This window comes from Tachyglossus aculeatus, chromosome 2 (genome assembly GCF_015852505.1).
Source record: "Tachyglossus aculeatus isolate mTacAcu1 chromosome 2, mTacAcu1.pri, whole genome shotgun sequence".
NCBI lineage: Eukaryota > Metazoa > Chordata > Mammalia > Monotremata > Tachyglossidae > Tachyglossus > Tachyglossus aculeatus.
Genome location: NC_052067.1, coordinates 129589627 through 129614165, shown reverse-complemented (window position 1 = coordinate 129614165; position 24539 = coordinate 129589627). Strand labels below are relative to the sequence as shown.

The window sequence follows — 24539 nt, the reverse complement described above, 5'->3', positions numbered from 1 at the left end:
TCCCAGGCACAGCCAACGAGGTCAGGTCATCATCATCATCATCAATCGTATTTATTTATTGTCAATGTTGTTGTTTTTGTTGTTGTGTTGTTGTTTTCTGGCCCACCAGCCATGTGGAGGGTTTGCTTCCTGCAGGGATCGAATTGCAAAATCAATTCGTCCGCGGCCTTCATCCGAAGGCTCTTAAATCGATGGCATTAAAACGTCAAAACAAACTGCTTTGGCAGAGCTTTTACAGCCTCTCCGGGATTTTTGCTTTCAATCAGTCAATCAATCAATCCGTATTTATTGAACGCGTACTGTGTGCAGAGCACTGTACTAAGCACTTGGGAAGCACAAGTTGGCAACATATAGAGACGGTCCCTACCCAACAGCGGGCTCACAGCCTAGAAGGGAGAGAGAGAGAACAAAATAAAACATATTAACAAAATCAATCAATCAATTGTATTTCTTGAGCACTTACTGTGTGCAGTGCACTGTACTAAGCGCTTGGGAAGTACAAGTTGGCAACATACAGAGACGGTCCCTACCCAACAGCGGGCTCACAGTCTAGAAGGGGGAGACAGGCAACAAAACAAAACATATTAACAAAATCAATCAATCGTATTTATTGAGCGCCTACTGTGTGCAGAGCACTGTACTAAGCGCTTGGGAAGTACAAGTTGGCAACATATAGAGACGGTCCCTACCCAACAGCGGGCTCACAGTCTAGAAGGGGGAGACAGAGAACAAAACAAAACATATTAACAAAATCAATCAATCGATCGTATTTATTGAGCGCTTACTGTGTGCAGAGCACTGTACTAAGCGCTTGGGAAGTACAAGTTGGCAACATATAGAGACAGTTCCTACCCAACAGTGGGCTAACAGCCTAGGAGGGGGAGACAGAGAACAAAACAAAACATATTAACAAAATAAAATGAATAGAATAGATATGTACAAGTTAAATAAATAAGTAAGTAGAGTAATAAATATGTACAAACATATATACAAAACAAAACATATTAACAAAATCAATCAATCATCATCAATCATGATGATGATCAATCAATTGTATTTATTGAGAGCTTACTGTGTGCAGAGCACTGTACTAAGCGCTTGGGAAGGACAAGTTGGCAACATCTAGAGACGGTCCCTACCCAACAGTGGGCTCACAGCCTAGAAGGGGGAGACAGAGAACAAAACAAAACATATTAACAAAATAAATAGAATAGATATGTGCAAGTAAAATAAATAAATAGAGTAATAGATGAGAAGATGCTTCTTTTTCTAGGGGAAGTCCAAAAAGAGAAATAAAAGTGGAAAACCCAGATTTTTCCTTTTCCTTAAATCCCTCTAGACTGTGAGCTCTTTGTGAGCATTGAATTCATTCAATCGTATTTATTGAGCGCTTACTGTGTGCAGAGCACTGTGCACAATAGGGAATGTGACTGTTATAGTGTACTCTCCCAAGCGCTTAGTACAGTGCTTTGCACACAGTAAGCACTCAGATATGATTAATAATAATACAGATAACGAATAATTCGGTAATTGCTCTTGGTTAAGAGACAGTTCGGTCAATCAGTCGTATTTAAGGAGACCTTACTGGGTGCAGAGCAGTGAAGTAGGGACTTCGGAGAGTACAGCATAACGGTTGATAGGCACGTTCCCTGCCCACAATGAGCTTACAGTCTAGAAGGGGAAATAGTAATATAAATAAATTACAGATATGTACCTCACCTGCCGTGGGACTGAGCGGGAGGTGAAGAAGGGGAGCAAATTAGGGAGTGGGAGAAAAGAAAATGTGGGCTTAGTTGGGGAATGCCAGTGCAGAAATAACTTGGCAAGACCGTCCTGGAGAGACCTGCCAGATTGTGCCGTGGTCGCAGGAATGTTTGCCTGTACCTCAGCCAATCAATCAATCAATCGTATTTATTGAGCTTAACAGGACTGTCTGGGACGAGAGAATGTGAGTGGCAGAATGCAAGCCACTCCCGCTAAATGCAATTCCTCTGCGCAGGTTCTCCATCCTGCCGCTGCAGACGGGACCCTCCGTCACCGGGTCAGGTTGGGTTCGGCCAGGCTTTTATGGCTTCAGTCATTTATTCATTCAGTCGTATTTATTGAGCACTTCCTGTGTGCAGAGCACTGTACTAAGCGCTTGGGAAGTCCAAGTTGGCAACATAGATGGTCCCTACCCAACAGCGGGCTCACAGTCTAGAAGGGGGAGACAGACAACAAAACAACACATATTAACAAAAGAAAATAAATATGGACAAGTAAAATGGAGTAATAAATAAGTACAAACATATATACAGGTGCTGTGGGGAGGGGGAGGAGGGGAAGAGGAAAGAGGGGGCTCAGTCTGGGAAGGCCTATATCTAAAGAGTAGCAGTACCTCAATCAGGTAAGGCGGGGGGTTGGGGAGGGGGCTTCAGTAAAAAATGGGATATAAAGAGATGGAAAACTCCCAAATTTATGTTCTTCAGTGAGATTCTCAACACTTCATTCAGCTCATTCAATCGTACTTATTAAGCGCTTACTGTGTGCAGAGCACTGTACTAAGCGCTTGGGAAGTACAAGTGGGCACTTGACACGAGTTGCCGTGAAACAAATGTGACCTTCTTTCCGATCTGAAATTCATTCATTCATTCATTCAGTCGTATTTATTGAGCGCTTACTGTGTGCAGAGCACAGTCCCCCTTCTAGACTGTGAGCCCACTGTTGGGTAGGGACCGTCTCTATATGTCGCCAACTTGCAGTTCCCAAGCACTTAGTACAGTGCTCTGCACGCAGTAAGCGCTCAATAAATACGAATGAATGAATGAATGAATGACTACGTGCTTGGAAAATAGAATTCGGCAACAGATAGACAATCTCTACCCAACAACGGGCTCACAGTCTAGAAGGGGGTGACAAACCTCAAAGTGAAACAATAGATAGGTGTCAATGCCATCAGAATAGGTAAATCAATTGTATTTATTGAGCACTTACTGTGTGCAGAGCACTGTACTAAGCGCTTGGGAAGTACAGTAGAATTACAAATAGAATTATACTCACTTCAAATGTAGATTTTTTTATTATAATAATAACCCTAATGATAATAACAACAACTGTGGCTTTGGTTAAGTGTTCAGTGTTTGCCAAGCAGTGTGCTAAGCACTGGGGCACAGAGAGCGGGTAATCACGTTGGACACTGTTGCTGTCTCACCTGGGGCTCACAGTCAAAGAGAGAAAACATTTTTTTATTCCCACTTATAGATGAGGAAACTGAGTCGTGGGCTCCCCACAGCACCTGTATATATGTATATATGTTTGTACGTATTTATTACTCTATTTTATTTGCACATATTTATTCTATTTATTTTATTTTGTTAATATGTTTGGCTTTGTTCTCTGTCTCCCCCTCCTAGACTGTTGGGTAGGGACCGTCTCATATGTTGCCAACTTGTACTTCCCAAGCGCTTAGTACAGTGCTCTGCACACCGTAAGCGCTCAATAAATACGATTGAATGAATAAATGAATGAATGAATGAATGAAAAAGTAACTTACCCAAGGTCATAGTAGGCAAGTGGCAGTCGAACTCAGAACCCAGTTCTCCCGACTCCCAAACCCATGCTATTTCCACTAGAGCTCTTGCTTCTTTCTAGCGTTCACTTTCTACCCCAAATTAGTTAGGACTCCCAGTCTAAAAGCAACTTGTTATTCCTATAAAAAATAAAAAAAAAAACGTTTATAAAAAGGTGGGCACTATATTGTTTCAGTCCTAACTAATTTAGCATGGATGAGTTTATATGGTTTCCTAAATTGAAACTATAAATTGTAATACGGCTGTAGTCTAGTGTAGTGGCCAGTCTAGAAAAATGCGGTGATTCAAATTTCTCCAGCCTGGGAGCACCCTTCTTAAATTCTAAGCCCACCAGTCATTTTCTCCTCTTCTTTAGGGGACCCTTTGCAGGCCTCTTCCTTTATTAATTAATTAATACTGGCATTTATTAAGCACTTACTATGTGCAAAGCACTGTTCTAAGCTCTGGGGAGGTTACAAGGCGATCAGGTTGTCCCACGGGGGGCTCACAGTCTTAATCCCCGTTTTACAGATGGGGTAAGCTGAGGCCCAGAGAAGTTAAGTGGCTTGCCCAAAGTCACCCAGCTGACAAGTGGCAGAGCCAGGATTCGAACCCATGACCTCTGACTCCAAAGCCCGGGCTCTTTCCACTGAGCCACGCTGCTTCTCTTCTCTTTATGAAACCCCCGTGAAATTTCTGGGAACTCTTTCCTGACTATGCGGAAGGGAATTGGTGATGCGTGTTCCGGTCTTTAAGATCGTTATTCATTCAATCGTATTTATTGAGCGCCTACGGTGTGCAGAGCACTGTACTGAGTGCTTGGGAAGTACAAATCGGCAACATATAGAGACGGCCCCTACCCAACAACGGGCTCACAGGGTCAGAGTGAACTACGCCGATGGGTCTCTTGCGGAGAAAGTCTTTTTCCTCAGGATTGTCTGGCCCTATGTGCTTCTGTAAATATCCCCTCGTCCCCCTCTCCATCCCCCCCATCTTACCTCCTTCCCTTCCCCACAGCACCTGTATATATGTATATATGTTTGTACATATTTATTACTCTATCTATTTTACTTGTACATATCTATTCTATGTATTTTATTTTGTTAGTATGTTTGGTTTTGTTCTCTGTCTCCCCCTTTTAGACTGTGAGCCCACTATTGGGTAGGGACTGTCTCTATATGTTGCCAAGTTGTACTTCCCAAGCGCTTAGTACAGTGCTCTGCACACAGTAAGCGCTCAATAAATACGATGGATGATGATGATGATGATGATGATACTGCCACCATAAGAACTAAACTTTGTTTAAAGATGTGGCCAAGCACAGAACTGTTGTTAAGGGTTAAATAGGGGTCTATATTGAGCATTTACCATGTGCACAGCACTGTACTAAGTGCATGGGACAGTGCAGTACAACAGAGTTGGTAGACATGATCCCTGCCCACAACGAGCTTATAGTCTAGAGAGGGAGAAACAGTAATATGAATAAATAATTTCTAATACGTAATTTACAGTTATGTACATGAGGGCTGTGGGGCAGATACCAAAATGCCCGAAAGTCATAGAGTCCGTCCTGAAACCATTCCCCCTTTTAATGTCTGTGTCCCCTTTAGGATTGTAAATTCCTTGTGGGCAGGGATTGTCTATTATAGTCTCCCAAGCCCTTTGGACAGTGCCCCGCACATTGTAAGCACTCAATAAATATCATTGATTGATAAGGCAGAGTTTGCCTAAGTTCAAACACCTCCTTCGTTTCATAACTTCCATCCTCTCGACTCCTGAAATACTTGAAGCACTCACTACGACGGACTGATTATTGTCGGATTATTGTTCTGTATTACTGGGAGAGTACCCCATAACAGAACTGGATTACTTTAACTTGAATAGAGAGATTAAAAGAGAGAGATTAAAAGCCCATTAGAGAAGCGGCGCGGCTCAGTGGAAAGAGCAGGGGCTTTGGAGTCAGAGGTCATGGGTTCAAATCCCGGCTCCGCCACTTACCAGCTGGGTGACTTTGGGCAAGTCACTTAACATCTCTGTGCCTCAGCTACCTCATCTGTAAAATGGGGGTTAAGACTGAGCCCCCCGTGGGACAACCCGATCACCTTGTAACCACCCCAGCACTTAGAACAGTGCTTTGCACATAGTAAGCGCTTAATAAATGCCGTCATTATTATTTAAGCGGCTGTTTTTTTCTGTTTGGTATTGTGTTGGTGTAATACCGAACAGAAAAATCTTTCTGATATATGCATATTAGCACAAGATTTTTCTGTTTGGTATTGTGTTGGTATAATACCAAACAGAAAAATCTTTCTGATATATGCATATTAGCCCAAGATTTTTCTGCTAAATCGGTAAAAGAAACTCTGAAAATTATTTACTTAAATACACAGATTAATTCAGCACCATCTGATCATGTAATTTGTTTATTCACTTTAGTGTATTTGTTGTTTTGATCAATTCTCCCAATCTTGCACTCTATTTTGATGGGGAACCTACACTCGGTTGTGTTTTTGGAGTATTTAATGTGTGTAGAGCACTGTAGAAGGGCTTGGGAGAGTACAGTGTTCTGTGTCTAACACTCATGGCATGGAACCAAGTTCCGATTACTACCTCCGGACTCTTTATAGTTATAACAAATGTGTGTGGTCTGGATAAACAGGATTGTTTTGAACACAAAGTGGCAGCTACGCTTTCAGCAGTATCCAGGGGTGTTAAGACAAACTCTGTACTTATTCCATACAACAATCCACCAAAGTCTTGCTATAAATGTTGTTTCCAATACATCTCCCAAGTGCTTAGTACAGTGACCTGCCAAACCGTAAGCGATCAACAAATGCGACTGACTGGAAAAATTAGGGAGTGCTCTTGGTACAGTACGAGCCTGCTGGAGTACAACGTGACCCACCAGTGAAATGTTTTGCCCATTTTATATTATTTCATTCATTCATTCAGTCGTATTTATTAAGTGCTTACTGCGTGCAGAGCACCGTACTAAGCGCTTGGGAAGTACAAGTCGGCAACATCTAGAGACGGTCCCTACCCAACAGTGGGCTCACAGTCTAGAAGGGGGAGACAGACAACAAAACATAACATGTGGACGGGTGTCAAGTCATCAGAATAAATAGAAGTAAAGCTAGATGCACATCATTGACAAAATAGTTAGAGTAGTAAATATGTACAAGTAAAATAAATAGAGTAATAAATCTGTACAAACATATATACAGGTGCTGTGGGGAGGGGAAGGAGGTAGGGCTGAGGGGGGAGGAGGAGAGGAAAAAGGGGGCTCAGTCTGGGAAGGCCTCCTGGAGGAGGTGAGCTCTCGGTAGGGCTTGGAAGGGAAGGATGCCTATATGTAGCGGAAAAGAAGGACATGATGGGTTGAGTGATTGATGCAGTCCTGCTCGATGAAACGCTGAAAACAAAGATTTATATACAAAGAAGTGATGGGGCAAATTCAAGAGGAGTGAGTCATATTATATAGGACCTTATAATCAGTTGCATTTATTGAACGCTTTAGATGCTCCGGAGAGTACATTGTAACAGTAGAACAGACACATTCCCTGCCCACAGCGAGCTGACAATCTACAGTCTCTATAGTACTTAATGTTTTTCTGATGTTCCAGTGTTCCATTCAGTAAAATAACGAGCGGAAGGGATGTAAAGCTTTTTGCCAGTGGTGTCTTGTCTTATGCTGTCGAGTCGTCTCAGACCCACAGCGACGCCGCGGACACACCATAGAACAGTGCTTTGCACATAGTAAGCGCTTAATAAATGCCATCATTATTATTATTATTATTACATCTCTCCCAGAAGGCCCCACCTCCGTCTGCAGTCGTTCTGGTAGTGGATCCAGAGAGTTTTCTTGGTAAAAAAAAATAAGGGAGCGGTTTGCCGTTGCCTTCTTCCGTGCAGTAAACTTGGGTCTCCACCCTCCACTCTCTCCCCTGCCACTGCTGCCCGGCACAGGGGTGTTTTGACTTGTGGCGGATCGCCTTCCGCTCGCTGTGAGCCCACTGTTGGGTAGGGACTGTCTGTGTTGCCAACTTGTACTTCCCAAGCGCTTAGTACAGTGCTCTGCACACAGTAAGCGCTCAAGAAATACGATTGATTGATTAGCCACTGGCCGAGCCTGGAATGGATAGGCCTCGGCTTGACTCTCCCTCCCGTAGCCGAGACCGGTAGAGGACTGGAAACTCTCCAGGTGCGACCCTGAGAGGGTGGCCAGAGCGATAATATCAGAATCTGTATCTCAAAACATCAGTCATGGTGGTATCTTCAAACCATCCATCCCCTAAGCCATTAATTCCCGTTGAATTAATGGTCCCGTGACACGATTTTCCCAAAACACACGTCTCTTCAAGAATTCAACCCCTGTATTATAAACGCCCCTCCCTTTGTTAGCTCTGCTCGTCCCTACCCTTCTACAACGCAGTTCATCTTGAACGCAGCAGAACTGGTTTTAAAAAAATTCACTTAGGCCATTGGCTTAGCTAAATATTCCTATTTCCTGGGAGTTCCCTGAGAACACGTCCTCGGCAATAGCAACTGTGGAATTTTGTTTGCTGAGCTGTAACTTGGGTGCTATAGCCAGGGAAAGAGTAGCAGTGATGGGAGATTAGTAGAGAAGGGGAGGAGTCTACCCTGTTCCCTCTGTTAAAAGCTTGAGAAATGGGAGTTTTGGTTGCTGTCGGAGGTTGGAAAGGCACGTGAGGAGGAAAGCATATGCGGAGTGTATTTTGAACCAAACTTTATGAAATGTCAGAGAGGTGAGAAAGGAAAGGAGCAGGGAATGTGTCCACCAACTCTGTTTTTCTCTCCCAAGCGCGTAGTACAGTGCTCGTACCCAGTAAGTGCTCAGTAAATACAATTGATCGATTGAGGAAAAAGAGTGATGAGGAAGGAGAGGCGTGAGGACACAAGCTGGGAGAAATGACACCTCTAGTTAAACCGAATTGCTATTTTGCCCTAACTAAGCCTCATGAAGGAATTAGTTCCAAGCTAAGCATTAGTGCTTAGGGCTTGTCATTCATTCAGTAGAATTTATTGAGCGCTTACTGTGTGCATAGCACTGTACTAAGCGATGGGGAGAGTATGATACAAGAATAAGCAGGCACATTCCCTGCCCACAATGAGCTTACAGTGTAGAGGATAAGGTAGAACACTGATCGTAACAAAGCAGAAGCTATGGAAACCAACACTGAGATAATAATGATGGCATTTGTTAAGCGCTTACTATGTGCAAAGCACTGTTCTAAGCGCTGAGCACTGTTCTAAGATGTATGGTTTGGTCTAGGAAACACGTGTCCAGAGATAGGGCACCAAAATTCAAGAGATTTAAGAATATGCCCACTGCCACCAAACTAATTAATAAATATGATCATTCATCAGGGAAATTTATTGCAAGCTTACTGTGTGCAGAGCACTGTACTAATGGCTTGATGGAAATGTGTCCGCTAATTCTGTTGCATTGTACTCTCCCTAGTGCTTAGAACAGTGCTCTGTTGGTGTCATCCTCAACTCCGCTCTCTCGTTCACCCCTCACATCCAATCCGTCACCAAAACCTGCCGGTCTCACCTCCGCAACATCGCCAAGAACTGCCCTTTCCTCTCCATCCAAACCGCTACCCTGCTCGTTCAAACTCCCATCCTATCCCGACTAGATTACTGCATCAGCCTCCTCTCTGATCTCCCATCCTCGTGTCTCTCCCCACTTCAATCCATACTTCACGCCGCTGCCCAGATTGTCTTTGTCCAGAAACACTCTGGACATGTTACTCCCCTCTTCAAAAATCTGCAGTGGCTACCAATCAACCTATGCATCAGGCAAAAACTCCTGACTCTCGGCTTCAATGCTGTCCATCCCCTCGCCCCCTCCTACCTCACCTTCCTTCTGTCCTTCTCCAGCGCAACCCACACCCTCCGCTCCTCTGCTGCCGCTAACCTCCTCGCCGTGCCTCATTCTCGCCTGTCCCACCGTCGACCCCCGGCCCACGTCCTCCTCCTGGCCTGGAATGCCCTCCCTCTGCCCATCCGCCTAGCTAGCTCTCTTCCTCCCTTCAAAGCCCTACTGAGAGCTCACCTCCTCCAGGTGGCCTTCCCAGACTGAGCCCCCTTCTTCCTTTCCCCCTCCCCATCCCCCTGCCCTACCTCCTTCTCCTCCCCACAGCACCTGTATATATGTTTGTACATATTTATTACTCTATTTTACTTGTACATATGTACTATTCTATTTATTTTACTTTGTTATATGTTTTGTTTTGTTGTCTGCCTCCCCCTTCTAGACTGTGAGCCCACTGTTGGGTAGGGACCGTCTCTATATGTTGCCAACTTGTATTTCCCAAGCGCTTAGTCCAGTGCTCTGCACACAGTAAGCGCTCAATAAATACGGTTGAATGAATGAATAGCAAGCGCTCATTAAATACCATTGAGTGACTGAGTTGAGAGCACAACAGAGTTGAGACCCACAACAAGCTTACATTTCAGAGGGGGAGACAGACATTAAGATCAATAATTTATATGGCATAATTTATAAGTGTGTAAATAGTTACTGAATACCTACCGTGTGTAGAGTACTGTCCCAACTGCTTGGGAGAACACAGTAAGAGTTGGAAGACGATCCCTGCCCTTAAGGATTTCGGAATCTAGCTGGGAGACAGACGTAATCTGTAGTAGGAAAAAGCAAATGGAAAAATGGAAAAGTGTTTGGATAGTAATTTATAAGTGGCTATGTACAGAAGTGGCAATGTGGCTTCAGATCAACCCACAACACTGCCAGTATCTTTGCATTTCCCCGGACACAGGAGAAGCGCAGAGGGCATCACAAGACTCCTGCAGCACGTTCACTGGTCACACACAAACGCACACGGCCGTCCTGTCCTAGATCTGACCAGCCTAAACAGCCTTCCTCGTGCTGTTTGCTCTTCTTCCTATCCCTAATTGCTGTCACCTGTATCCCACCAGGAGGAGTGCCTTCCCTCTTTCACTTTGCTAGACCCTATTCTTCTCCTTCGAGGCCTTTTGTAGGCATCTCCTAGTTAATCTTTGCCCCCTCCTCATCTCCTTGGCCGCCTCAGTGCTCCTTTCCATTTAGCTGCTTTTGTTACTGATTTATAAATCCCTGGAGGCTGTCCCCATGGACAACGAGCGTGTGAGCGAATGTGTGTATGTTCATTCAGTCGTGTTTATCGAGTGCGTTCCATGTGGAGCAGTGTGCTGAGCGCTTAGGATAATAAGATAATGATGGCACGTGTTAAGCGCTTACTATGTACGAAGCACTGTTCTAAGCGCTGGGGAGGTACAAGGTGATCAGGTTGTCCCACGGGGGGCTCATAGTCTTCACCCCCATTTGACAGATGAGGTAACTGAGACACAGAGAAGTTAAGTGAATGAATGAATGAATAGCAAGTGCTCATTAAATACCATTGAGTGACTGAGTTAACAGAGAAGTTGAGTGGCTTGCCCAAGGTCACAGAGCAGACAAGCGGCAGAGCCGGGATTCGAACCCCTGACCTTTGACTTCCAAGCCCGTGCTCTTTCCACTGAGCCACGCTGCTGGGAGTGTGCAGTGCAACAGTAAACGGGCACATTCCCTGCCCCCCGTGAGCTTATAATAATAATAATAATGATGGCATTTGTTAAGCGCTTACTATGTGCAAAGCACTGTTCTAAGCGCTGGGGAGGATACAAGGTAATCAGGTTGTCCCACGTGGGGTTCACAGTCTATAATCCCCATTTTCCAGATGAGGGAACTGAGGCCTAGAGAAGTTAAGGGACTCGCCCAAAGTCACACAGCTGGCAAGTGGCGGGGCCGGGCTTCAATTCTATTTGTTCTGACGTCTTGACACCTGTCCGCTTGTTTTGCTGTCTGTCTCCCCCTTCTAGACTGTGAGCCCACTGTTGGGTAGGGACCGTCTCTACATGTTACCGACTTGTACTTCCCAAGCGCTCAGTACAGTGCTCTGCACACAGTAAGGGCTCAATAAATACGATTGAATGAGTGAATGAAAGCTTACAGAGCTCATGGTCTCCCCAGGAAGGAGGGGGATGGACTGAAGGTGGACCTCATGATGACCTGATAGAAACACTCAAAAGAGCGCTTTTTTTACCTCCTTTCGCCCTCCAGGCCAGATTGTAATAATAATAATAATAACGATGGCATTTATTAAGCGCTTACTATGTGCAAAGCACTGTTCTAAGCGCTGTAATGCCTGGAAGACGCTTCCCCAGCCTGAGAGCTGAGAGTCCACCGGAGCCGGTTGACTCGGTCATCTCTTCCGGGACATAGAGCCCTTCCTTCCCCATGAGGGCAGGCCCAGGACAAGTCATGTCTTGGAGCTGAGGATTCAGGCATGCCCGAAGCCATTGGGAGACCACCCTCCCTTCCTGCAGAAGGGAGACGTGAGGACACAGATGGGCAGAGGTCTTACAAGGTGTGGATGGCAAGGGGGCGTGTATAAGGATGGCAGTGGGCCAGAAAGCCAGCCTCTCTTGCCTGCTGGACCTCTTCTCTTCCTCCTGCCTCTTGCCTGGTGCTCATTTATTCATTCATTCATTCATTCAGTTGTATTTATTGAGCGCTTACTGTGTGCAGAGCACTGTACTAAGCCCTTGGGAAGTCCAAGTTGGCAACATCTAGGGACGGTCCCTACCCAACAGCGGGCTCACAGTCTAGAAGGGGGAGACACAACAAAACAAAATAGAATAAATATGGACAAGTAGAATTAATAAATGCTATCATTATTATTCTCTGGGCCTCAGTTCCCTCACCTGTCAAATGGGGATGAAGAGCGTGAGCCCCCCCCACCGTGGGACAACCTGATCACCCTGCAACCTCCCCAGCGCGTAGAACGGTGCTTGGCACATAGTGAGCGATTAATTCATTCATTCAGTCGTATTTATTGAGCGCCGACTGTGTGCAGAGCACTGTACTAAGCGCTTGGGAAGTCCAAGTTGGCAACATGTGGAGACGGTCCCTACTCCCATCTGAGGGGGTGGTCTGTGACGTAAGGCTGACTCGTTGCTTTAGCCCACCTGGGATCGACTGCCTACCGAGTCCCTCCAGTTCCCCCGTGGTCGTTTTCTTAACTCTTTCGCCTGTTGATTGCGTTATTTGTCCACTTTCAATCGTATTTATTTGTCGTATTTTATTAAAAATCGTATTAAATCGTAATCGATTACGTATTAAAAATCGTATTTATTTTATTTGTCCACTTGTCTTCTCCATAATGATCCCCAGATCCCTAGTACAGTGGTCAATAAACGGGGTTGCCTTTCAGAGGGAAGGTGTGTAAGGAGAGAGTTTGAAATAGAATAAAAGAAGAACTGTCACAAATATGACGGGGGAAATAGGGAATAATATATCCCAGAAGGGTGTGCAAAGATCAATGGATGGTAGGGGGGATGTTAGTTATCTATGAATTTAGGTCTGCGGTGGTTAATTAGGTGTATTAGAAGTGTATATCTAATCCTGATGAGTAGTAGGAAAATGGTTTTAATTTATTTGAAAATAAATTAGATGAAAAACTCCTCAAAGACAGGATCCATGTCTTTGATTTCTTTTGAATGTCCTCAAACACCTACTTCTGTTCCCTGCACACACAGCAGACGGTACAGCTTAGTGGAAAGAGCACAAGGCTGGGTGTCCGAGGGCCTGAGTTCTAATCCCAGCTCCACCACTTGTGTAGCCTTGGGCAAGTCACTTAACTTCTCTGAGCCTCAGTTCCCTCCCCTGTGAAATGGGGATTGAGACTCAGCCCCATGTGGAACAGGGACTGTATCCAGTCTGATTAATTCGTATCCACCCTAAGTGCTTAGATCAGTGCTTGGCACGTAGTAAGCGTTTAGCAAATACTATCATGATTATGATGATGAATATCATGGGGGCAACCATCACACTGTTCAGGAAGTATTCTTTGGAGAAAGAATGCTAGGCTTCATAGGCCATCGATCTGACCACCATCTCTTTTTTTTTTTTCTAATAGGATGAAGCGCGGAAGGAGGGATAGTGAGGTCACCATCAATGCTTTAGAAAACGGAGAAAAATGCAAGAAAAAGAGGACTACAAATGAAAATTCTTCGGAGGCCATCCCGTCTTGTGACTGGGGTAATCTCCTTCAAGATATTATCCTTCAGGTATTTAAATACTTGCCCCTTCTGGATCGCGCTCATGCTTCCCAGGTCTGCCGAAATTGGAATCAAGTGTTTCATATGCCTGACCTGTGGAGGTGCTTTGAATTCGAACTGAATCAGCCGGCGACATCGTATTTGAAAGCCACGCACCCAGAGCTCATCAAGCAGATTATTAAAAAACATTCCAACCACCTCCAGTATGTCAGCTTCAAGGTAAATGTATGTTTTTCGTCTCTTTCCAAGTGGTGGTGATTTATGGTTGCTTGGTAGGCTCCCCTCAGGTTTTCATCAGCCATGGCGTTTGGCGGGTGCTTCCTAAATATCCTTTTCCCCATCCCCCAAAGGTGCCCACAAACCGGAGATACGGGAAAGGCAGAGACAGAGTCCTCGAGAGGATGAAACCCACTCGTGTCTGAGCTCGGGAACATATAGCTTTTGAGCAGTTGGGCATTTACCTCTCATGCCTGAAAGTCTTCCAGACAACTGAAGCTCAGGACTTGGGGTGGCCTAATCACTCAAACCCAATTCTTTTTGTTGTTAGAACAAAGAGATGAAAAGGGGTAGTTAGGTGGGTAGTTTAAATACCTTTTCCCAACCCTTCCAAACATTCTTTGCTTTGTATTTGCAAAGCAAATGCATATATATGTATATATATCTATATGTAGGCTATATATATACGTATATATGCAAATATATGCGTATGTATATCTATATGTAGGCTAATGCATTTCTTCTCCAATAGTCCTGCATAAATGGAAAATTGAACTGGAGAGAGACGCAAGGACATTCCGTTAAGAAAATGTTCCTTTTTGTAGGTGGACAGTAGCAAGGAGTCAGCAGAAGCGGCCTGCGATATTTTATCTCAACTTGTGAACTGCTCATTAAAAACGCTTGGACTTATCTCAACCGCTCGGCCCAGCTTTATGGATTTACCAAAGGTATTGTTCAGCTTTGACTTTTAGGTTTGTATGTCGAGACCTGTGATGAGCGCAGCCGTGTTTGGGTTGGGGAGCCAGATCTATAATTATGGAGGGTGTATTGACTCCTTAGGTTTAAATACATTCCAGATCTCTTTCCCTGGGAAGTCTTCTGTTTTGCTTTTATAGCTATCTTTTGAAGGGTAGTTGCTTTTCTGTTCACTGCATTCATTCATTCATTCAATCGTATTTATTGAGCGCTTACTGTGTGCAGAGCACTGTGCTAAGCGCTTGGGAAGTACAAGTTGGTAACATATAGAGATGGTCCCTACCCAATAGCGGGCTCACAGTCTAGAAGTGGGGGGGGGGGGGGTGAGTGAATGAGTGAGTGACTGAGTGAGCACGTGAATGAATGAGTGAATAAATGAGTGAGTGACTGAGTGCATGAATGAGCGAGAGAATAAATGAGTGAATGAGTGAGTGTGTGAATGAATGAGTGAATAAATGAGCGAGTGAATAACTGAGTGAGTGCGTGAATGAGTGAATAAATGAGCGAGTGAATAAGTGAGTGAATAAATGAGTGAATGGCTGAGTGTGAATTAGTGAATAAATGAGCGAGTGAATAAATGAGTGGGTGAATGAATGAGTGAATATATGAGCGAGTGAATGAGTGAGTGAATAAATGATGATGATGATGATGGCATTTATTAAGCGCTTACTATGTGCAGAGCACTGTTCTAAGCGCTGGGGAGGTTACAAGGTGATCAGGTTGTCCCACACGGGACTCAGGCTTAATCCCCATTTTACAGATGAGGTACTGAGGCACAGAGAAGTTAAGTGACTTGCCCAAAGTCACACAGCTGACAATTGGCGGAGCCGGGGTTTGAACCCATGACCTCTGACTCCAAAGCCCGGGCTCTTTCCACTGAGCCACGCTGAAGTAACAGTCACTTTTATTAGTTAATAACTAGTAAAGTAAAATATCTGCTAAGGTGGGAGCTGGCCATTTCCTGAAAACTAAAACCAGCTCGTCTCCCTGGAAAGTACTAGCTTAAAGTGGATGTTTATCAACTTGGATAAATAGTGCAGTAAGTTTGTATATCCCTGGGCATTTAGTTTTTACAACTGAAATTGTTCCTTGAGGCTTGACACTGAGCTGACGTCACTTTCACAAGGCGCAGTTTGATTTCGGTATGAGGTGGTTTAGGTTTTTCACTTTTTGCATGTAAATAATTTTCCTCTTCCAGTCTTAAAGGGTAAATTGGCTGGATTCAGAAACCTCAAACTTATTACCCTGGAAAGAGAATTGCCAATTAAATGTGAAAATGTGTGACAGAAAACTGACAGCTGCATTGAGGGTTTCAAAAAAAAAAAGGGGGGGGGGTAGGTGTTAAGGAGGATGTATTTGGTCACTGAAGTAGCTAAACATTCATAGTTCAAGTTCATTTTACCTTGGATTTGTAGAACTGTTTTTATTTTTCCCATAGTGATTTCACACTGGTGATCCGCGTGGCTCAATGGAAAGAGCCCGGGCTTGGGAGTCAGAGGTCATGGGTTCAAATCCCGGCTCCACCACTTGTCATCTGTGTGACCTTGGACAAGTCACTTAACTTCTCTGCGCCTCAGTGACCTCATCTGTAAAATGGGGATTAAGACTGTGAGCCCCACGTGGGACAGCCTGATCACCTTGTATCCTCCCCAGGGCTTAGAACAGTGCTTTGCACATAGTAAGCGCTTAACAAATGCCACTTATTATTATTATTATTTATTATTATCATCTCATTTTATCTTCACAGTATGCCAGAATGGTAGGAAGAGGCAGGTATTACTATCCCCATTTTGCTTACTAGAAAACTGAGGCTGAGGGATTAAGGGATTTGCCTAAAAGGCCCTTCCAAGTCAGTGTCAGAGGCAGGGCTAGAATCCAGTCAATCAATCAGTGGCATTTTTTGAGCAATTACTCTGTGCACAACACTGTACTAAGCGCTTGGGAGAGTATAATACAACAGAACTATTTTCAGCCCCATGCTCTGTACACTATACACTACTCTGTTAATGTGGATTGGTTTGTGTTTTGTTTTTTTCTTTGGAGGAAATTCTATCAGTTAGTAGAAGTAGTAGTATTAAACGCTTACTCTGTGCAGAGCACTGCAGTAATTGCGGGGAAAGAGTATAAGCAGCGTGGCTCAGTGGAAAGAGCCCGGGCTTTGGAGTCAGAGGTCGTGGGTTCAAATCCCAGCTCCTCCACTTGTCAGCTGTGAGACTTTGGGCAAGTCACTTGACTTCTCTGGGCCTCAGTTCCCTCATCTGTAAAATGAGGATTAAGACTGTGAGCCCCCCGTGGGACAACCTGATCATCAATCGTATTTATTGAGCGCTTACTGTGTGCAGAGCACTGTACTAAGCACTTGGGAAGTACAAATTGGCAACATATAGAGACAGTCCCTGCCCAACAGTCGGCTCACAGACTAAAAGGGGGAGACAGAGAACAAAACCAAACATACTAACAAAATAAAATAAACTAACAAAATAAACTAAATAAAATAAACCTGATCACCTTGAAACCTCCCCAGCGCTTAGAACAGTGCTTTGCACATAGCGCTTAATAAATGTCAGCATTATTATTATTAGACATAGACCCTGTCCTTTGAGGGACTCACAGTCTATGACTAAATGGGGGTACTGGAGACAGAATGTAAGGGGGCAACTGGAGATAGACACATTGGGAGCAATGAAACACGGAAACATGAAAGCAGCGTAACGGACAAGGGCAGATACACAGTACACAAAATAAAGACAATCAATCAATCTATCAATCGTATTTATTGAGCGCTTACTGTGTGCAGAGCACACAGTACAAGCACTTGGGAAGTACAAGTTGGCAACATATAGAGACGGTCCCTACCCAACAGTGGGCTCACAGTCTAGAAGGGGGAGACAGAGAACAAAACCAAACATATTAACACAATAAAATAAATAGAATAGATATGTACAAGTAAAATAAATAAAGAAATAGAGTAATAAATACGTACATATATATATATATATAATTTGTACTTCCCAAGCACTTAGTACAGTGCTCTGCACACAGTAAGCGCTCAATAAATACGATTGATGATGATGATGATATATATACGTATATATATATACAGGTGCTGTGGGGAAGGGAAGGAGGTAAGGCAGGAGGGATGGAGAGGGGAAGGGGGAGAGAGAGACAAAAGTCAGCAGGGAGCTGTGGCTAGAGGAGCAGAATTTCTCCTTGTGATTCAGAGTCCACAGTAACTAGATTTCTCGAGGTTATATATGAGGCCTCATGCCGCAGGTGTTCTCATTGCTGCCAGGGTGGAAGGAAGCAGGATGGAAAGAGGTCACCTCGTGGTGCCAAGAGCCCTGACGTAACTACACACTTCCGTATGACCTCACGGGACGAAGGGTGCGATATCATTGTATTTGGAGGTAGCATCCTAGCTTGATTTCCACAAGAACTCCCCTAGACCTACCAATGAATTCTAGGGATTTGTTGCTGAATTGCACTTCCCAAGCACTCAGGACAGTGCTCCGCACACAGTAAATGCTCAATAAATACGACAGAATGAACGCATGGGGTTAAAAGAGATTGGAACAGATCATCTGAATAGAGGAAAACGTCAATCAGAACCTGCTGTTTCCAGTCATTCGGAGGGAATAGGAGCCAAGAGGCAAAGAAAGGAATACTTTAAAAGATGCCTTGCAGTTATTTAAAAATGAAATTATTTAGGAAATAGTAAATGATGTTAAGAGCTTACTATGTGGCAAGCACCGAACTAAGCGTTGAGAAAGATACATGGTAATCAGGGTGGACACATTCCGTGTCCCACATGGGGCTCACAGCATTAATCCTCATTTTACAGAGGAGGTAACAGTCGCAGAGAAGTTAAGTGACTTTCCCAAGGTCACACAGCCGACAGGTGACGGTCCTTGCTCTGTCAATTAGACCATGGAAAGGTGATTCAGCCGAAAGAAGGAAAGCATTAGATTAGTTTCTGCCGCCAGCTTGTACTTCCCAAGCGCTTAGTACAGTGCTCTGCACGCAGTAAGCGCTCAATAAATACGATTGATTGATTAGTTTCGCATCCTGAGGTGGAATTTGAAGGAGGGAAAGGAAATGCAGTAACTTTATAGTAAGCGCTCAATAAATACGATTGATTAGTTTCGCATGCTGAGGTGGAATTTGAAGGAGGGAAAGGAAATGCAGTAACTTTATAGTAAGCGCTCAATAAATACGATTGATTGATTGGTTTCGCATCCTGAGGTGGAATTTGAAGGAGGGAAAGGAAATGCAGTAACTTTATTAGTTAAGTGGTATAAGTTGCACCCTCAGGTAAGGCGAATTGGGTAAACACATGGAAGTAGTGCTTAGTACAGTGCTCTGCACACAGTAAGCGCTCAATAAATACAATTGAATGAATGAATGAAAGTAGTGGCTAAGAGAAAAAAGAAGAGTGGGGGTAGCAAGAGGGGTATAATTGGCTATAAGGAGTTTTTTAATTTGAGATTTCAGGAGTTACAAAAGAACAGATAAGCGCATACATATACCTTGTTTCCCTGATGGTATTTTTATAAGTGAGGAAGGATTTTGCATGTAAGAATTCACTTTCCTTTTGTTAGCTCTTCAGTAAATATTTTTAAACTGATGGATGTTTGCCAGAATTGTAAATGCTGTCTGTTTCCAAATTGATTGGCTGAAATTATTAACTTAAGCTACCCCAGTTTTAGTTGGCAAGTCGGTTCCCTTTTCACAAATGTATTTTTGGGTCTTTGCATTGTAGAACGTTAGGCAGACATTCACTCTAGCGTTTTGAGGATCTCTTTTCTAAAAGCAGTCAAAAATGTTGCAGTAAGACGCGTGCGTATGTAATGTAAGGAAACACAAGAGCATTTCTCTATGAAAGTGTTCCCAACCTTTTTTCTTTCCACAGTCTCACTTTATCTCTGCCCTGACAGTTGTGTTTGTCAACTCCAAATCCCTCTCCTCGCTTAAGATCGACGACACACCGGTAGACGATCCATCCCTCAAGGTACTGGTGGCCAACAACAGCGATACCCTCAGGCTATTAAAAATGAGCAGCTGTCCTCATGTCTCACCTGCAGGTATGTTGTTAACGGGCATTTGGGAAAATTCGTAATGAAACACAGGCCGCGTCAATCAATCAGTCGTATTTATTGAGCGCTTACTATGTGCAGAGCAATCAAATGGATGGTGTTTAGCGCTTAACTGTGTGCCGTGGTCCATGAATAAGAGTAGCCTCCAGGACTCCTTACTATTTCCCAAGTTCTGCCGAGGAATGACCGGAATAGGAAATTGGTCCATGAATAACAGTAGCCTCCAGGACTCCTTACTATTTCCCAAGTTCTGCCGAGGAATGACCGGAATGGGAGATGTTAAATAGGGAAATTATTTCTAAATGATGGAGGTAAGACTAACCTGCCTTTGTGACGGCGATTGAATTCTGCTGGAGCTAAGTGGCGGAGTTTCCACGTATATTTTTTTGCCTAAAATAATAATAATAATAATAATGGCACTTAAGCGCTTGCTATGTGCAAAGCACTGTTCTAAGCGCTGGGGAGGTTCCAAGGTGATCAGGTTGTCCCACGGTGGGGGGCTCACAGTCTTCATCCCCGTTTTACAGGTGAGGGAACTGAGGCCCAGAAAAGTGAAGTGATAATAACAATGATAATAATGGCCCCCCCGTTTTACAGATGAGGGAACTGAGGCCCGGAAGAGTGAAGTAATAATAATAATAATGGCATTTGTTAAGCACTTACTATGTGCAGATCACTGTTCTAAGCGTCACTGAATAAAATAGAAACTTCACTTTGCAATCAAACTGCAGCTTTTCGAGCGGATAGAAGAGTTCCGTCAAAGAGATGGCAAAGTTACCAAAGCCCAGAAGTTTCTAGTTACCAACAAACATCCCACTTAAACTTTTTTTTTCCAATTCATTCATTCATTCAATCGTATTTATTGAGCGCTTACTGTGTGCAGAGCACTGTACCAAGCTCTTGGGAAGTACAAGTCGGCGACATGTAGAGACGGTCCCTACCCAACAGCGGGCTCACAGTCTAGAAGGGGGGGACAGACAACAAAACAAAACATATTAACAAGATAAATAGAATAGTAAATTCATTCATTCATTCAATCGTATTTATTGAGCACTTACTGTGTGCAGAGCACTGGACTAAGCGCTTGGGAAGGACAAGTCGGCGACATAGAGAGACGGTCCCTCTGTATTGTGTGTGTTTGTGTGTCACCCTCGGGCAAAACTGTGGCCACTTTATATTGGAACATAGAAGTCAAATTAATCTAATTATAACAAAATGTCTTGCCAGAAAAGGTATTTTAATCTTCCCGCTTCCAATGACCATCTTGTGGAAAAATTCACAGCCTTGTTTATTCTTTTGAAACCAAATTGTAAAACGTTAGCTATTTTCCCAGTTTATGTTGGCAGTGGGCCAGAGGTTCAAATTTCCTTTCATCTGGGGAAGAGGAGTGCTTTACTGTGGTTTTCACCTAAAACTTTTGTAGTTTCTAGTTGACACCGTATATACAAATCAGGTTTGTTCCTGTTCCAAAGAAGCAAAAAAAGTAAATAGTAAATCATTTCATCCCCATACTAGACAGGACACTAATCCCAATCAATCTTCGTATTATAAGCATAACAATTCTTTGGATCCCTACAGTGTGTAATCTTAAAATTTGTGTTAACAGGAAGGAAAAAAATAGTTCAAGGGTTATGTTGATAAATCCGAGGGTAAGTCATCATCATCATCATCATCAATCGTATTTAGCGCTTACTATGTGCAGAGCACTGTACTAAGCGCTTGGGAAGTACAAATTGGCAACACACAGAGACAGTCCTCATACCACATGCACACCATTTCTTCTGACACTGCATCACGTTCTATTCAGACTGATGTGTTCTTTGGAAAAAAGTTCCCAAAATGCTCAACAGCATTATATCTAAAGTCGTTATAATAATAATAATAATAATAATAATAATAATAATAATAATAATAATAATAATAAATAATAATGGCATTAAGCGCTTACTATGTGCAAAGCCCTGTTCTAAGCGCTGGGGAGGTTACAAGGTGATCAGGTTGTCCCATGGGGGGCTCACAGTCTTCATCCCCTTTTTACAGATGAGGGAACTGAGGCCCAGAGAAGTGAAGTGGCTTGCCCAAAGTCACACAGCTGACAATTGGCAGAGCCGGGAATTGAACCCCTGACCTCTGACTCCAAAGCCCGGGCTCTTTCCACTGCGCCACGCTGCTTCTCTGTGTGTATATATCTATAATTCTATTTATTTTGATGCCATTGATGCCTGTCTGCTTGTTTTGTTTCGTTATCTGTCTCCCCCTTCTAGACTGTGAGCCCACTGTTGGGCTATATGTTGCCAATTTGTACTTCCCAAGCGCTTAGTACAGTGCTCTGCACACAGTAAGCGCTCAATAAATACGATTGATGATGATGATGACGACTGTGAGCCCGTTGTTGGGTGGGGATTGTCTCCAACTGTTGCCGAATTGTACTTTCCAAGGGCTTAGTACAGTGCTCTGCACACAGTAAACGCTCACGAATGAATGCAAAGAAGCGACCGTAATGCAGATTTTCTTCCAAAGGCCCTCTATGTCTACAACTCGGAAAGATGGATTCTACTTCTCCAAGCTGTGTATTTAACTCTGGTTTATAGCTGATTGTTTTTTCTTCTTCTTCTTACGAGGTATCCTGTGCGTGGCCGACCAGTGCCACGGCTTACGCGAACTGGCCCTGAACTACCACCTGCTGAGCGACGAGCTGCTCCTCGCCCTGTCCTCGGAGAAGCACGTCCGGCTAGAACACTTGCGCATCGACGTGGTGAGTGAAAACCCGGGCCAGACCCACTTCCACTGGATTCAGAAGAGCAGCTGGGACGCTTTCGTGAAGCACTCGCCCAAGGTGAACCTGGTCATGTACTTCTTTCTGTACGAGGAGGAGTTCGACCCTTTCTTCCGCTACGAGGTCCCCGCCACCCACCTGTACTTCGGGAGGTCGGTGAGCAAAGACGTGCTGGGCCGCGTGGGGCTGACGTGCCCCCGGCTGGTCGAGCTGGTCGTCTGTGCCAACGGCCTGCGCCCGCTGGACGAGGAGCTGATCCGCATCGCCGAGCGCTGCGAGAACCTGTCGGCCGTCGGCCTGGGGGAATGCGAGGTCTCCTGCAGCGCCTTCGTGGAGTTCGTGAAGATGTGCGGCGGCCGCCTGTCCCAGCTGTCCATCATGGAGGAAGTCCTCATCCCCGACCAGAAGTACAGCCTGGAGCAGATACACTGGGAAGTGTCGAAGCATCTTGGAAGGGTCTGGTTCCCGGACGTGATGCCCACTTGGTAAAGGCGTTCGAACCGGGGGGCGGGCCCCTGTGGAGTCGCACCTTAAATCGGAGCACACCGAACGGCGGAGCAGGCCGACTCGGCGGCGTTTTCGGGAGAATCCCGCTCCCCTTAAGGCTTCGAAAAAGCGATATTCCCGGCTGGCGCGTTGACACCAAGCACCGACGCGGAAGATCACCGGGGTGAATTGGGTCGGAAGACCGGTGTGCGTTCTCTTTTTGTCCGTTATTCAATCAGTTGCTGTAGAGACTAGGTAAACCTGCTGGAAAAGTCACGCATCGCGGGGTAGGTAGAGAAATGGCCGTAATAATAATAATAATAATAATGATGGTGATGATGGCATTTGTTAAGCGCTTACTATGTGCAAAGCACCGGGGAGATCACGAGGCGAGCAGGTTGTCCCACGGGGGGCTCCCAGTCTTCATCCCCATTTGACAGATGAGGGAACTGAGGCCTAGTGAAGTGACTTGCCCAAAGTCACCCAGCTGACAGCTGGCGGAGCCGGGATTTGAACCCGTGACCTCCGACTCCAAAGCCCGGGCCCTGTACAGCGTGAACAGCTAAAACCGAGGGGGGGAAAAATGCATTTTCGACAGATTCAGCAAACCAGTGTTAATAGGAGAATCAGTAATAACCGGTTTAAAAAAAGATGTTTTGTTGTCTATGCAGATTTTTTTTTGTAAATGGGAAATTAAGAATGTAGGGTCTTCATAGATGCGCCTGTTTTAAGGTGCTTATTGCAGCTCAGGAGGGTGAGCCTTCTCAGACGTAGATCACTTATGTTGCTTTTGAAGCGGACTGCCTGGATTTTCGTAACTATAACACTACCTAGTTCTGCATTTATTCAGATGAGACGCTGTGCGTGTTTCTTGGAGGAGAAAAGCTTGGTCGAAAATGAACAGAAAAATGTCAAATTTAACAAAAATGACTTGTTTAAAGAGCTAAATCATTGGAGAGCAAGGAAATATCAAGGGGGAAGGCAAATGGCTTTTGTAATCTGCTACACCATGTACATACATCCTATAACACATATTGTAAATTGTACTTGAGGCATTTTTCAATACTGTAAAGAATAAGCTTTTCCTTTCCTTTGCCAAATCCCCGTTGAAGATTCTTTTAAGGTAATTGAAATTCTTAGGAGTAAAAACCTATGTGCTGAAAAAACTAAATCAGAATTAGAGGTAAAACTTTTAAGTTGTTGGAAAGATTGCCTCAAGTGCATTTACTGCTATCTTTGGATCGGAAATACGCAGCCAGGTCATTTCAGCTGGAAATGAAAAGATAGGGGTTTTCGTTCCCAGGTGTAGAACTCTGACCAGCTTTAGGGTAAGCAGAAATAAAAGACGTATTTAAAACCGTAATATTTTTGAGCAGATCGTTGCCCGACTGGACAATTTTAATCGGAAAATATTCCTGTGGAAGTTTGCTTAGCAACCGCATTTTGGACAGTAGATCCTTTTGTATTAGAACGTGTTGCATTATAGGTTACCTTCATCTGTAAAAAGGTAATTATGCACTAATAAAGTCTGTGTTAAACCTG

The 24539-nt window shown here is 44.2% G+C and overlaps 1 protein-coding gene across 3 annotated transcripts; it reads left to right on the top strand.

The window, feature by feature from the left end:
* FBXL3 (F-box and leucine rich repeat protein 3) lies at positions 1 to 24539 on the top strand. 3 transcript variants are annotated; one of them, XM_038770643.1, is made up of 5 exons: positions 1 to 20; positions 13529 to 13889; positions 14492 to 14614; positions 19552 to 19723; positions 22357 to 24539. In XM_038770643.1, exons 2-5 carry the CDS (start codon positions 13530 to 13532, stop codon positions 22998 to 23000), a joined length of 1299 nt encoding a protein of 432 aa, XP_038626571.1. In that variant the 5' UTR covers positions 1 to 20; position 13529; the 3' UTR covers positions 23001 to 24539. The 3 variants fall into 3 exon arrangements, with proteins under 3 accessions (XP_038626571.1, XP_038626552.1, XP_038626561.1); XM_038770624.1 differs by lacking the exon at positions 1 to 20 and adding an exon at positions 11794 to 11957; XM_038770633.1 differs by lacking the exon at positions 1 to 20 and adding an exon at positions 12377 to 12411.